The following is a 16,374-nucleotide window of genomic DNA, read 5'->3' as shown; positions in this document are numbered from 1 at the left end:
ATAGGACCGCCGCAACCGCGACCCTGGCAGTGGCGCCGCGGGGGTCTGAAGGCTGCTATATGCCGGTGGAGCTGCTGCGGCACCGCCAAGCATATAAAGAGTTTCCATACCGCCACAGATCCCGCCATGTAACCTGTGGTGGTGAGGAAACTAAGGGGGCCTTACAATGCCCCCTATTCTCTCATGACCTGACGATGCATGTGGGGGCGCACATGGTGTGCCCCCTGTCTGCATGCATCCCTTTTCCTGCAGGGAATGGGCTTTGGTGTTTCTTGTGTGAGCCGTTTTAATAGGCACTACAGTGGGAATGCCAAAGGACCGCCCGCCAGACCACAAGGAATTTTGTACTCAGGCGGGCGGCCGGCAGTGAGGTTTGGTGGTGTGGGAGCGAGGTGGTGGCATGCCACCCTGCTCCCACGCTGCCAAACTCAAAATCAGGCCCCTAGGTATTTGAGTGGCTCTTTCTGATCCTATTTGCTGCTATCTTGATTGAAGATGTAAATACACAACCTTTGGACAGGAAAGCTTTTTTTTTTTTTAGACCGATCGCAGACGTAAGGAATGTCAGAAAGATCAATATTGTGTCCTGCATTGTGGGGGTGATGGACATGCAGTACAGTAACAGCATGCATGATCAATACATTTATTCCCAGTAATTTATTCAGCTGTTGTTTTCTTCCTCAGTAATTTGAAGACATCAGCTGACTTCCGATGCAAGCAGTGCTCTTAGAGCAAGCACTTCTGACCTGTACCACGAGGCACCCAAAACATGTTTGTGTTAATGCATCTGAAAGTCTTATGCCGCTGTAGATCAATCATTCGTGAAAGGCTATCAAAGCAAGATGTGCAGTGACAGACAAAAAAGAGCACAACTTTGCACATTACAGCAATATCCACAGAGTGGTCACACAAAAAGGAAGTAAAGTCCTGCTGGAATTTTGAAGCATGCATTTGTCAAGGACCAAATAGACTACAAGGTGTATCACGAGTCTGGTTTGAAACCAACTGGTTTGCATGTCCTTTCAGAGTTACTGGAAAATAAATCTTTGCATGTCTTCATGGGCCACACCAGGCATGTGCCCTCCTGCACGTGTGCAGTTCTGGAGGAGGTTCAATCCATCCATAATGTTAGTATTACAGCAAAGCCTGAGTCAAATGGTACCCTGTGCCTATCTGTGTACATCAAGAATGAAATGTGAGGTTTCCCTCGAAATAGACACCAAAGATTGTGCACCTCAGGCTCAACATCAGTTTACCTCTCAGTCCTTTCAAGTCTTAAAAAACCTGAGTGAGGTCTGTCCTCCCCGTAGAATAACAAGTGGCTTTTTGACATAGTCAAAGTTATTGCCGCTCAAGTTCAAAACAAAACAAACACAGAACAGATCCTTTATTGGAGCAGCAAAAAATCTATGAGAACACCACAACCGGATTAACAATCCTAACAAAGGGGCCTAAACGCTTTCCTATTCAAAAGACACCTAGATTAAGATCAAGGCTTCCTGTTTTCCGTTTTTACGGATTTTTACAGATAAATACAGACAGAAAATAATGTGTTTTCTGTCTGTATTTATTTTTAAAAGTGGATAAATACAGAAAACTGTGCTCTTTTCAAGTAACTTGCTGTGCAGTCTTTGATTAATTATAGGTCAGCATGGAAAATTAAAAATAGGATGACTGTTCTTTAAATAATGGCACATGCCAACATACATTTATGGTATAATGCTAGTATTTACTAGTGGATGTATTGGTATGTAATATTGGACAGCAAAAATAGCTAAAGCACAACAGACATCAGATTATGAGGGTGCGGCTATCAGTTAAATAAATATGGAAATGTACAGTTTTTCAACTTCATTTATACACAAAATGAACATGGATAAATACATACAAAATGGCACAAAAATAACTATGGCTAAATACAGAGAGAAATGTTGAAAAAATAAATACCATAAAACCGGGAGCCCTAATTAAGATCAATGTTGAAATGCACATTCGCACTCATTGCTGAATCCACACTGCCAGCTTGTTTTCTCTCTACTCTTAACTAACCCCTTTCCCCTCTACACTTTACCTGCAACACACCATACGTATCTCGGCCCACCACCAACCTCAGCACCACATTATCCCCACAGATAAATGTTAAGTTCATATATTCGGTGAATGGTTAGTGAAAATTGTACAGCACACTGGTGCCACGGGGGGAAGGTGTGCAATATAAAATGAATACAAAGTCTATGGTTTTATTTGTATACATGTATAGTAATGTGTCTTTATTGCTTCCTACCAATTGTTTGTTTATTCTGAATTTGAAGAGAACTGTTCTGAAAGAGGCTGTTCCATGGAAACATCTGCACACTTACATCTTTTATCAGAACTATGATCTAATGCAGATTCTCACTATGGCTCGATCAATCATTGCCTATGACGTGGCAAGACAAGCATACTCTCTATGACATTCCAGCACAGAGTGCACAAGTTTGAAGAGGAAATGAATGGAATTCAATGGACTAAGTACTACTTCTTTTTGTCCAGTGACTTTAACCCCTTCACTGCGGCGGCTATTCCGCCGCAGTGCTAAGGGGGCGGGGCGGCCGTGCGGCGCTCCCGTGCTCGTTACGGAACCGCTCCGTCACGAGCCTCGGGTGAGCTGTGCTTGTGACGGAACAGTTCCGTCACGGCCCTGCCAGCCCAATAGAACGCTCAACGCAGGCGCGGAAATTGCGCTGCGCAGGCGCGGCGAGCGGGCCGCGATGGAACCGTTCCGTCACAAGCACAGCTCACCCGAGGCTTGTGACGGAACGGTTCCGTCACAAGCATACAAGGGGTTAAAGTTGCTGTAAAAGGGATTACAAGTGATTTTTTTGAAGGATGTTACAGACTATTGGGACACCTCTGATTACCGACAGCATTTCGAGACATCATCTCGCCTGCTGCACTCTCTTCATCCATTTTAAAATTGAAGATACGAGAAAAGCAGCTTTTTTATTGCAGTTTTTATTATCAGCAGGCTTTCCAGACAGTATAATTTATTACAAAAAACATTAAAATGGTTATCACAACATACCCTAGAAATGAGAAGAAGGCGGTGAAACTTCTTAATAATGTTTATCGTAGACTAGGATGTTACTAGGTTGTGTCTGTCGGGGCTTTTTTTTTTAAATCACCGTGCTCGTTTTTATACTGCTTTTTTAATAACCTGGGTGATCAGGTTTCCTCATTTTATTTATGAAAGGCCTTGTAGGGGATTACGTTTCAGCACCGGCATTAAATAAATGGTTGCTGCTCTACCGATGTCCTGTTGTATTTACGGCCATATGCCCCGTACCAGGAGAATTCAAAGCTTCGCTGTTGTGTTTACGTCCAGTCGGGGGTTTGCCATCTCCATTCCCATTTCTGCCTCTTTGTCACTTTCAGCCGGTCTGCTCCTGCCCGGCAGATGCTGTTTGTCCCACCCTTCAAATCAATCATAATCCCTGCAGCTGAGAGAAGGAATTCTAATTAAGCTAAGACGCTCACAACAGCCATAAGGCAATTATTTGCTAAAAAAAAAAAAAAAAAAAAAGGCTGGGTTTTCGCTGACGTCGAACTTGACTTGTCATTCTAATGGCAGTTAATGCCCGCAACATACATTTGACTGCCTATGGGTAATACTCCTTTGTCTTCCAGTCCATCGACTGGGCCGGCTTCATTGCGGGATTTCTCCTCCAGGAGAAGAGGGCCTTAGAGTATAACGTGAACAGATGATAACTACGGTGAGGACATGGTCCCGCTACCATGGCTGGAAAAGAGTGAGAATGCTGTGTTCGTTCTGCATCAGTCTTTTGCTCTGTGTGTATCCAGTCTCAGTTTCACAACAGCCAATCATTCTGTGCATCCACATAAAGTTTTTGTGAACACACCAATGCATAAAATGTGCCGCTTTGTGATGTGCGCAAGAATAGATTGGGAAAATACTCTTTCCTGAGTCAAACCCTGAATTTGCTTCCGTATTTCCGCTCATCCACTGGATTCACTGTTATCACTCCAATGTGTGTGATCTCAAAGTACTTACACACTGTAGCGTGGATTCACAAAGGCAAACGTACACGTTTGTGCAAGTTTACGCCTTTTCAGTATTCACAAACCTGCACTTTCATAGCAGAGGCTGCACTAACTCGAATTCCCAAAGTTACTAATAAAATGCAGTTTTGTAAATATTGCAAACCGCGTAAACTTGCACAAATGTGTAAGTTCACTTTAGTGAATCCAGCCCCGTTTGTGCTCATATGAGCTGGACATCACCAATTAACTTGCACCAGGCACCAAACAGACAAAATACATTTTGAACATTGTTTATTCCCATAAAAACAAAATACCTAAAGAAACAATGACAGAGTACCCCTTCTGCCATCATAATGGTCCGCTGACTCGTTTTAAATGTGTGTGGACCTTAGGTGTAATGACGGCAGAGAAACCGCTCCGACATTCGGACAGAATAAGGGCATTAGAGGTTGACCTGTATGTCCATCTACCTAATTTATATGGACAGACATAGTGATCAGTTTTCACTGCTTGTCACCACTAGGGAAACAATTGTGGTAAGGGGCACAGAAAACTGAAAAATACCCCCCAACACCCATGGTGAGGGAGGGGGGGGGCATTGTTTTTTCTTTTTTAAACAAACAAAAAATTGTAACTTTGCCATATGGCTTCATTATGTTTGGTGGAGCCTATAGCAAAGTTAGAACGCATTGGCAGAAACTGCCTTAACAGCAGTTTTTGTCAATGCTTGAAATGTTAGCCAGCCCAATGGACTTTTCAAAATTTGGTCTTCTGGACTTCCGCCAGGGCGATGGAGTGATATACTCCATTGCCCTTGTGGAGGCCAGCCAAACCGCCAACTTTTAAATTGTGTCCTTAATGAAGGTGCCTGTCTGGGTGCTAAGATCATCCAGTGCTATATGACTGTTCTGTTGTGGCAGACATCGCTGCTTAGTTCGGTATCTGTTTAGTGAATGGAACAATTTGTAGATTTAAAAATATTTGAGTACTTTGCATCTCAAAAATAAGAGTATCTTAAAAAGTGTCCATCTAGAGAACCTGAACAATGAGGTTTGGGAGTCTGGTGGCATGGTTGACTCATGCGTCCGCAGTAGGGGCCTATGTTTGACCTCCTGATCACAGGTTCAAATCTTAGCGGGTCCACTTAGACTTTCATCCTTCTGATGTCAGTAAAATGAGTTGGGTAACAATAAAAATCTGTTATTCGGCACCAAAATAACCTTCTGGTTGAATGTGCCCTTTACAAATACACGTTATATTATAAATCATTATTCTCAAATCATTCATCATGTCAATATTCCCGTGCATGATGTCAATCATCTTTGTTTAAATAAAACAATTGAAATTCTTGTTGACGAACAATAAATAATAAAATTGCGGGTGCGTAGTTCCACATTCCTTAACCACGGGCAATTGATTGTAGATATATGCACAAAATTGCTGTGTCATGAAACCATAGAGTAGGGATAATCTATCCAAGCAATGCTTTTTCACATTGCTTTAAACCCATCTGTCCCAATGATGGCGCACTCCTGTGGTGTTGTGGAAAAACGATGATGAAGAAATGAATGAGTAAAATAAATCGATGAAAACAAAGAATAAAAAATTGACAAAAGTCGGGCAAATATGGATTCACTGAAATAAAGCATGAGTTTGATTTATTGGACTCATTTGAAGGCACGGCTGTGCAGCTTGACAGAGTCACAATTGGCTCCTCTTCAGTTTGGTTTCACAATTGCAGCGCAATTGGGCGGAGCGCAGAGCAGGCTTGCACGCCGAACAAAGGGTAAAATGGATAAATACGGAGAAAGCGAAATTTGAGTAATACTAAATAGGTGTGCAGCTCACCAACACTGTCTTTGAACTTGCAAAAGAGACTATAGGTAACAATCAATTTAAAAAAGATGTGTGCATGCTAGGCACAGAAGAACGAGCATTCTTCTGCGACTGACTGGCTTACCTCACTCGAGTCTTCCTGCTGGTTAATAACCGTAAGTGCATCCTCGGCCGCTTGCCGCTTGGCTTCTGCCACCGTCCTCTCCATCTTGGCTCTCTCTGTGGCGATCATTTCATGGGCTTTCCGCTCAGCTTCGGACACTGCTTTCTGAAGCTCTGTCATTGCCTGGCGTTTCACCTCGTTCACAGCTTCCTCTGTGAAGAAATCAAGGGGTCAGGTTGGTGGTTCAAGTATCTGAAGAAGGACATATCCTATTTTGGACACAGCAGGTTGGCGACCACCAATGTATACCTTCCACTGAAAGCCCTATATTTTGAGCTTAGTAGTAATACCACAATTCGGAAAATGTATTACCACACCTTGGATTCTTGGTATCACTGCAAATTGACCTTGACATTGGGAGTACCATGAGGAAATTGTATGGCTCCATGAGAATTTCCATAATTAAAGGTATAGCATCAGCATTAACGACTTTCCCATGCTAAAATGTTGTACTACTGCTAGAAAGATACAGTATTCTTGCATTTGTAACGTGTTGATGCCAAATCGCTTCAAATATAAATAAAGTGCTGTGTGTGGTAAACTGCTGACCAAACATTACTTTTGCACGGATATGCTCTACCCTAAAAGAGGGTCCCAGCCTTTTCTGATTGGCATTAATCAAAGATAAGTTCATTAGGTGCACTGTGCTTTTGGTCTTTTACCAATGCTATTAGCTAAATATAGCTATTCTTCAACAGCTAACTCCCAGGGTCCCAATGAATGAACCGCAAATAAATTGGTCAAAATCACAGAACATGACCATATCAAGTCAAAACTGCTCCATGTCTCTTGATGTGAGCACAGGTTAGAATACCAATGCTCCAGTAAAAAATAGAACTTTGAATTCTGGGTAATTTTCTGTTATCTGATGTGTTATTTATAAAAGCCCAAAAAAGAACACAAAAGAGGAATAAGTGAATGAGATCATAAGTCTGCTGTAAACATTCCCAGCTTTTTGGCCACAAAATGTAGAAGGACCTTTCACAGTACAATTGAGGCAAAGCAAAGGCAGGTTTCATTTATTCCAAAGGGCCACATTCTGCTGAAGTACATCTAAGGTTTGTTAAAGTGCTTACAAATATTCTTTATAGAAACAAATAGAAACATGGTGCGCTTCGTATGGAGTGACAAGATTGCACTGCAATATTATCTTTCATGAAAAAGGAACACAGCAAATTTATGAGAAATAGTTGCCAGGGTCGTTAATGCTGAATACTTATCATAAAATAATAATTTTTTAAAGATGGATTTTACGCGTACAAACACATACACACAAATTCACATACATGTATACAAGAATCTTACTAAGCTACTTTCTAAGCCACACTTTGAGCTAAAGAGCGCAGTCTTATATTAAAAAATACTTCCATCACTACAATAGGACATATGAAACACCCCCCTGACTGCAAAAATGTTCAGCAAACAAAAGAAGTTATGCAAGAAAGTATTGTGGATTCTTCTTCTTTATGATTCCGGCCACATATGTAGCATATATCGTAGCAAAAAAGACATCACATTTCTAAATGTTGTGTATCTGTGTTTAAAATCCTCACAATGTGATACACTGCCCTAAGCTGTTTTTAAATCTACATGTACTTTACAGAGCATATATACTTTTTTTTAGTGTAGGATTGGTCTAAAAACCAAATGTTGCCAAGACAGACCAGGCCATGACCATGAATTGCGGCTCTGATGGTCAACTGGTTTAAATGTGTTTTTTCATACGAATTGATTGTCTGTGTATACTGGTTACCACAGACTTGGTGGTTGCTTCTGTACAAGTAGGGGGAAACATATTATTCTCCTACCAGATTACCAGAGCACTAAGTCTATATAGCAGGTCTATTTATTTACAACATTCAAAGCAATAAACAAAACAAGCAAATCATGTTTTAACAAAAATAATTAACTGCTCTAATTAGCAGGGGTGAATCTCCTTTCCCTTGAATCACTTTATCCAAAGTTGATCTTTAGTCAAAGCAAAATGACAAAGATTAATTGAAAATGTAATAGGCGGTAATTATTAACTTGGCAAACATAGAACCAATTAACACTCAATTAAAACCAATTATGACATGTTTGATTCAAGAATCGTTTTTAATTCTTTCACCCACTTAAAACACCTTAATTAAATGTTCATTTTAATTAATTGGGTATAGATTCTTAATAACAATGTTTCACCAGAGAACAAAAATGTAGAATGTATAAGCATAGGAATTTGCTTCAGCTAGCACAGGGTGGTGAAGAGAGCTCACCTGTACCATAAGTAAGTCAGTCTCACCTGCTGTCGTTATCACTTTAGACTATTACCAGTCGACCGTTGGGCAGCATTGTCTAATAGTTTTAGTTAACCAGAATGTTTAGGGAATTGAGTTTATTACAGTGTAAAAAATTGGTGCTGCATATTATCAAGAAAGGAGCATTGAAAATGCACGCAAACTATGCATCATAAAAGGCAGAACTAACATTTGTATTTGAGCATTAGAAATCTGAGCAAAACACTATATTTTACATTTAACCAAATGAGTTTGAGTTCAAAAGATAAAGAAACAAACCAGATGTATATTTTATCTGGTTTAGCAACATGAACCATATCCCTCCACAATAAATGTGGAGTGGACGGAAAAAGAAAAGCTTACCCTTGAATGTTCTAACCAGGATTTAATATACTTTGAATATTCAAGGTGAATTAAAATTCTATCTAAGTGGCAGTACAGGACAATAATTTTTGCTTACGATCAAAGCTGCAGCTTGACTAATTGTATATGCAAATCAGGCAATTTATATTTAAATTATGCATTCCAATTCCAGTCCCACAGGCACACGCGGATCAGCAGAGAGAATTGGTAGGGCATTTGCAAGGTGCTTGAATATTTATTACTAACTGCAAACATTCTCTGATCTCTTGAAGAGAAATATACAGTAGCTAACATACAGATCTCATTTTATTATTAGCCGTGTGAAATTAAAGCCATGTTAAGTCGAGACCTTTTGGAATTTTGCCAAGATGGACGTTAATTTCGTGGAACTGAGGCAAATGGCAATCCTCGTGGGTTCTGCAGAAATATATTTTTTTATTTCTCAAATATGTGTGATACATAGTAAGCTGAACTGCATAATCTTTTTAAATCCTAATCTTATTTTGAGTGGTATGCAATGGTTAGGCATTCTAATTAAAATACTGCTTGTACGAGGCTTGCACAGATTCCTTCATTGAGGTCTTATAAATGTTAATTTTGAAGCGTGAAACAAAGACTGTTGTGCCAAAAAAGGCCAAGCAGAGAAATATTTATAAAAAAAAAATCATAACAGGTGGAACCAGACTGATTGTAGAATCTAATAAGCAACAACCCAGTCATGCATAATTTCGCTGAGGTGGAAATTCGAAACACTGAGATCCAATCAGGCGGCAATGTTGCTAATAAGATGAAATTCAGTATTAAATATTCTTATTCTCTTAAGCATGATTCTGTTACAAGCGATGGCACACCGGCATTCCTGTTCCTTCTGCCCTGTCACCGACTGTCATACCCGGTGGTTGAGCGCCTTTTCAACTCCTCTTGTGATGTGCTGTAGCAGTGCTGTCACAACACAAAGATGTGCGATGAAAGGAAGGACTAGGACAGTACGAGTGATGAGCGGGGGGCATAGAGTAAGGAAGCAGGGAATAACAGTCATCCTCCACAGGCAGGAGGTAATTGACTGACATGTTCTGCCGGGTGTATGCACCCGTCGCAATTGTTCTGGAGCATTTTTCAGATTAGAAAAAGCAGCATTAAGTGCAGCTGGGGAAAAAGGTACACGTTGAGTCAAAGTGTTTTGTTTCAAATATGGCTCATTCTTCAATGGGTGATTTATCTATTGTGCCAGTATTTCTTAATGCTCCGTTTTAGGCTGTGATGACATAAAATAAGCATCAAGATACCATAAAGGTTTAGGACACTGGGCAGCACATCTGTAAGAACTCATGTTTATGGCCCGTCTAAACCAAGTGGGCAAAATGTGGACATGAACATCTCAAATGGATCTCGCTTTCCCTGCGATACAATATTCCTGGCCTGCTCTTCTGTCCACTATGTTGTTTTCCGTTTGACTAGACCCTTGTTCTACCCATTGAGTATATGACATTGCCCACTCTTGTAGGTAAAGACTGCCTGTCTGTTGTAGTCCAGTCACTCCTCATATGAAGGTGTGATAAATTCAAATCTGACATTTGTGCACAGCTTTAAAAGTCCTGTAGTGGATACCGATTAACATATATTTATAAAGTAATTTATTAGTGGATTTAAGGCAGAATATTTTCCAAAGACCTACTAATTTCCAAGCGAGAAGAGGTGCTTCGAAGGGAGCAGGACAGATAAGAACAAATCATCATCCGAAAATTCTGCCCTAGAAGTCAATTGACAGATACAAAGGATTGCAACTTTGGCAAAGGTTCCCTATGTTGCAACCAACTGCACTTGCTACAAATACTCACCAAAAGATTACTACTATATTTGTAAACATAAGCAGATTTCAATTAAACCATATGAGAAAAAATAATTTATAAGGATGGTGGTAATGAAAATACATTGCAGATGGATCGGCGTTGAGCCATGGTACAATAACTCGTCCTAACTGGTAGCAGATTTCTAAACACAGCACGGATGGGAAGAGGTAATGGCCGTAAACGTCATTATGATTGAGGATGCATCATGATGGAAAGCAGAATAAAGATTTATTTTATAGTTCTCGTGCCATCCCAGAAATGAAAATGAAGCAGATTTGCCTTGCTTGCTTTTCGCCCACTTCCCATTCCTGCCAGCAGCCTTTTAACAACTGCACACAGCTGCCAGAACACAAGGCTCATGTTTTGAAACAATACTTACCAGCTTTCTTCCAGATCTCCTCTGGCACATATCCAGAAGCGGGCCTGTGAAGGAATTCCCGATGTGATTCTGAAAGAAGGCGGGAAAGCAAAACAAACGCCATGAGTACTGCGTACTGCTTACTACCCCAAGCGCTGCCAGGTCACGTCACAGGGCAATGACACGCTATACATTTCTAAAACAGCCACTTCACCAGACCAAACACGCTTCCTGGTCTTCGGCACCACCACCCAGATCCTACCAATCGCATACACAAAACATGCCTATAGTTGGGTTAGGTTAAGAGAGGGAGGGTTGTTGGAAAGCATTAATTTAACATAATAAATAATGAACTCCTCTGGCATTAAAAATGATACAATTCTTGTGATAAACGGTGTAGGATGCGTGTGCGGAGGCGATGTCCCTGTGCCATCATTTGTTACATCTGGGAACATATCAAAGGAATGGGACATTTCAGTCCTCCACTGTCTGGTAATTAACCACATTGTTTTTGCTGAATTATTAAACAGGGCTGTAGGAGAACTAGCAACAGAAAAATAATGATGTCATGTGATTTTTTGCGGAAATTTGCCTGATGAATTGATATAATTATGAGAACGACAGTTGGGTTGTTGGCTACAGCAACAAATCACCCTACGTGCATTGCATTGATGGGCACCAACAATGGAGACTCAAGGACTGCAATGTTTTCATTTGGCTGAAGCGATGGAATCCAGGTCTTCTCCAAAACAACGGAAGAAGGATTTTTTTGATCAGTTTGTTATAATTAAAACTGCTAACGGGTGATGCTAATGCCTACAGCACCACCATTAAACAGCACAACTCGCTCAACCATGCCAATTTATTGTCAATTCGTTTTTAAAGGTCTTCATAATTGCAGAGCCAAAAATAAAGTGAAATCTGAATTCGAAAGGAAGACATATCTCCCAGGTTACCATAACAGCAATGACCTATGTTTGAAAAATGAAAGACGAGATTCTTAGAAAGTTCATGCAGGGAATTGTAGGTATCTGTTATCCACAAAGGAAAATTGTTAATTTAAAGCAAAAATAGGCAAGTTGGTGTTTAATGATGTAAATACTTAACGTTTTGGTTTTTATTCCAGTGGTTTCTTGATACCCTAGAAAATATGTATCCCTTTAGGAGGGGGAAGTATCCAAGCCCATGGTAAAAGTGGTACCATCTATGACACTTTGGTGTTTAAATCATGAACTTAGCTTAGTTGGATTTGTGCTGCAACATTCAGTACTGCTGAGGTGCAGCATTTTATTTGGTTCCATTTATCAGTTAGATTTTGCTTTTGTCTCCACCTCATCACGTACAGCCTTATGGAAACACTCCTGCACTTTTTCAAAACCACTGCTCTGGAGAAAACATTAGAACCAGTTGGGAGTAGTTGCACTTGTAAAATCAGAGGTTTACATGAAACAGGGGATTTTATATACATTTACTCAGAAATGTAATATGGTTAACATGGTTTTTGAAGACGACGTGAGAAGGCAAACGCTAATCTCAAAAGTGACTTTATGAGGGAAGCCAGAGGCAAGTGAATAAATTATGGGATTTGAAGTATGAGAGGGAGCTAAGTGTGATATTTTTGCACCAATGGGATACGTTTTTTTTCAAATTTTATGGTTGCTCATTAGTCGCAAGCCCCATCGGGGTACACTACAAGTTGATTATTTTTGTGCTGTATATGTAGAATATATGAATAGATCAAAGGTTACAACTTGTGGTGGCATTACAACATGTGTACGATGAATATTTTAGTTTATGAAATCATCCCAGAGGTGTTAAATATAGATCCATAGCATACATAATATGTATGACAGGAATTGTTTGACCAAACAAATCATGATTTCTGGCACGTTCTTAACAAAGGAACTACAGAACTGTATAGTTTATTTTGACTGAATAAACCGTATTGAATGCTGCCTTCACGTGAAAAAAGGAAACGTGAAAAGATATGTCATACAATAATACTCTTTAGAGGGAATTTATTGGCTAGAGTGTGGCGGAAAGAGAAAAACTAAAATAAAAAATTCCATGATGACATCACACTTATTTAGAATAACACAGAAGGCAGGTTGTCACACTGTGAAGAAAAACATCCAAATATCCAAAATCTGGCATCACAAAACCTTCAACAAAGCAACTGAAAATAACAAATTATATGACTTTTAATTATAAAACAGACACACCAGATTGATTTGAAAAAAGCACCCTATTAAATAATTCTTTGAGACAAAAACCCAGATTTACAAAGATGTCACACATTGCAGCACAGCAATAAAAGTTGCTACGTTGCATTGCGTAAGAGGAAGAGAGCAGGAAAGCATATCTAGTAAGATATGGCACTGTCATGCTGTTTCCTTAGTACTGATGCACAATCAGTCTGCCTAGTGCCATGCACACAGCTTTGAGCGATAATGCTAAGGTGTCTGTGTTATGTCTAGCATCAAATTTGTACTAGAAGGGTACCTTTCCAGTCCAAAATACTATGTCTAGACAAAACTTCAAACTGTCTCACTTTGGAAATGTGCTGCACAGTACAGCCCACATGCAAGTCGGAAAGGGTTTGCGAAATAAAAGCATTTCTACTGTTTGTGTCCACCTCAAAGAGGCATTATTTTTTTGTGCAAGCTGCCTGTCTACTATTTCTAATAGAGTTCTGGATCAAAAACCATGGGTGGTTGTATGGAAATGCCTATGTACCACCCATGGAACACCACCCTGATGCAACGTAATGCTAAGCATAGCACAGAAATTCTTTCAGGCAACTCTCCAACACAAAACACATGGTGCAAAAGAATATTTTTTTTTCTAATTTGTGTTACTTTTGTGACACAAAACGATAGTGAATTTGCCCAAATTGCCTAATAAATATGAACACAGCATTTTGAACTTTAACCCTGGCAGAGGCAATGTACATGTCGCAAGATATGGTCATTTAACATTCCAACCAGCACTTTGTTAGCAGAAGGTCTGAATGGATCACTCAAAAGCTATAATATACTAATGAACGTTCCCCTAATTAAGCTATTAAAACAATGTGATATTACACTGGATACTGTCATAGATATGCAGTTTCACAGGGATACAGGGTGAAATAAGTGTTATATTGGCATGAGTTAACCAAATGACAGGCCACCATCGGTTCCTTATACCCATACATTTTTATTTATTTTTCCATGATGTCAGAATATCGAAGTATGACTCTGTATAGGTCCTGACGAAGGGCCAAATTAGAGCTGTATGAGGGAGCAGGAGCGAGTAAGTGGCATGAGTTTTCTCTGTGAGTCTTAATACTGAATCTTGAATAGAGATGGATGCCTACCTATTCTAAGCAGCTGTTTTGAGGGGCAGTTTCTAAAGACAGTAAAATATTTTTATAGCAGTAGGTGCAAAAAAATGGAAGATAATCCAGACATGATCCGAAGACAACAATGAATTCCTTTAACATGCAAGAAGAATTGTTGAAGAAAACGGCAAGCTGGCTTTGTACCTGTCTTATGAAGTACTACCAGAAACCTATTTCTGAGGTAGGTTGTCATGTAGTTCAACACAGAGTTCATAATGATTCACCTTTTACTGATATTTTGCTATTGGTGCATTTTGTTGGCCAAACAAAGAATTTGACGGATGACAGAGAAAGTGCTAAGTGGCATGGGAAGAAAACAAATCTGAAAACAAGCCTGAAAGCCAACAGTATTGAGACCATTTTAATCCACAAACATAATAATTGGAAATAATTTACTTTTTGTGTTTTGGTCAAACTCACAGTGAACTGCAGTACAAAACTGAATGGATTTCTGGAAAGTACATTACAAATGTGCACTCCAGAATTTTTTTTTTCTTTTGAAGAGTGATCAACTTTTCTCTCATTTGTAATATTCTGCTGCCTTCTTTTATATATGGGGTAATGTATGGATAATTATATCTACCAAATCTCAATAAGTAAAATGCTAAAGTAAGCTCATGAAAACATCAGTATCCATACACACTCTCTCCATTCTTCAGGTCTGATACATGTACATTATTTGAGGAAAGTTGCCTTTCATTAATGGTCAGTAGTGGGTCTGGTACAGTCTAATGGCTTGGAATTGGGAATACAATGATATTCAGGCTATGCTTTACCTCACCGGTTGGATCCAAGGCTGCACTTCTTCCTACTATTTACAGTATAAAAAGAAGGAATGTGTGCTTACAATTTCTCAAGTACCTTCAAAAACACCCATCTCTTTCTAAGATCATAGGAGACCTTGTAGTGCTAAGTTTATCACTTGGTGAAGATGCAATAAACCTGGCCTGATATCGTAAAAAGTATTTTAATTTAAGCATAATGGAAAATGTCTATTTCCAGCTAGGGCAACACTATAGATGTTTCATTAAGTATGAGTAAAAAAAATCAGCTATCAAGCATTCCGATTTGGCAAGCACAGGGATATGTCTACCCCCATTACACCACAGACCATACATGTCCACACTGCACAAGCTGTGAGAGAGCCCAAGAAAGTCTAATGGTTTACAATATACCAGAAATATGCTATTAACTTTAATATCAAAAGATGAGCTTTTGAGGAAGCACACTATGGTCAAGTCAAACACCAGGAAAGGATTCCTACCTATTGCAACAGCATCAGGATTGACTGGACTTTGCTGTCTCGAGTGACTGCTACTACTGCTTTTTTTTAAATCCTCTGCGTCACTGTATCGCCGGATCCAGTAATTAAGTTCCTCTCGGTCAGCTTCTTGACATCGTCTCAGCACAGTGAGGGATCGCCGTGTTTTTTCCACCATGTCCATTATGCAGTTTAGCAACTATCAGAAAAGAAACAGAACAGCAAACAGGTATTGATTTTGTATTATGAGATAATATGCTCTTATTAACTTGAGTTCTTAGCTGTATATCTAGGAATACTGCCTAGAGCCATAATATCCTAACTTCTTTTAGAGAGAAATTTACTTTAAGACCTGCATGAAAATAAACACTGATCCTGTACACTCAATGGTGTTAAACTGACTTCAAATTGCTGATAGCACAAGGCAAGAAAAGGGTATGGACCTGTTCAAAGTAGTGGTAGGTGGATATGCGCTCCTGTGCTCATCAGAATGGCCCAAAGGCTGATTCCCCCCACCCCCACACACTAAGCATTTCATTCCCGGTGGGACATGAATGCAACAGTGAAGAAAGCCATACATGTTTGAAAAACATGTGCCCCTCTCGAGTGTTAGACAATTTGACTGCCTGTCTATTCTGCCCCTGATCTGATTGGTTGCAAGGAAGTCACTCAGACTAACATTAATCCTGCTGCTTCACTTCGCTGCACTGGCTTTGACTTCCAGGGAAGCTGCAAGGCATACTGTGTAGGCCATGGAATGGTGGTGCAATTAATACTGGAAACTGGCAAGAGGAATGATTTGTTTTATATTGACAGGCAGAATACAAAAATAGGGCATTCTACC

At 39.8% G+C, this 16,374-nt stretch overlaps 1 protein-coding gene across 2 annotated transcripts in view; it reads right to left on the bottom strand.

The window, feature by feature from the left end:
* RUNX1T1 (RUNX1 partner transcriptional co-repressor 1) overlaps positions 1-16,374 on the bottom strand; it is a 164,916-nt gene that overhangs the window by 9,604 nt on the left and 138,938 nt on the right. For both annotated transcript variants that reach the window (XM_078687050.1, XM_078687049.1), the window contains exons 8-10: positions 15,534-15,729; positions 10,909-10,977; positions 6,002-6,192 (exon numbers count right to left, since the gene is read on the bottom strand). In XM_078687050.1, the coding sequence (XP_078543176.1) occupies positions 6,002-6,192; positions 10,909-10,977; positions 15,534-15,729 (456 nt within the window). The remainder of the gene's footprint in view (positions 1-6,001; positions 6,193-10,908; positions 10,978-15,533; positions 15,730-16,374) is intronic.

This window comes from Lissotriton helveticus, chromosome 4_1, assembly GCF_964261635.1.
Source record: "Lissotriton helveticus chromosome 4_1, aLisHel1.1, whole genome shotgun sequence".
Taxonomy (NCBI): Eukaryota; Metazoa; Chordata; class Amphibia; order Caudata; family Salamandridae; genus Lissotriton; species Lissotriton helveticus.
Note: the sequence above shows the minus strand (reverse complement) of the source record. Positions and strands in the feature narration are given on the sequence as shown.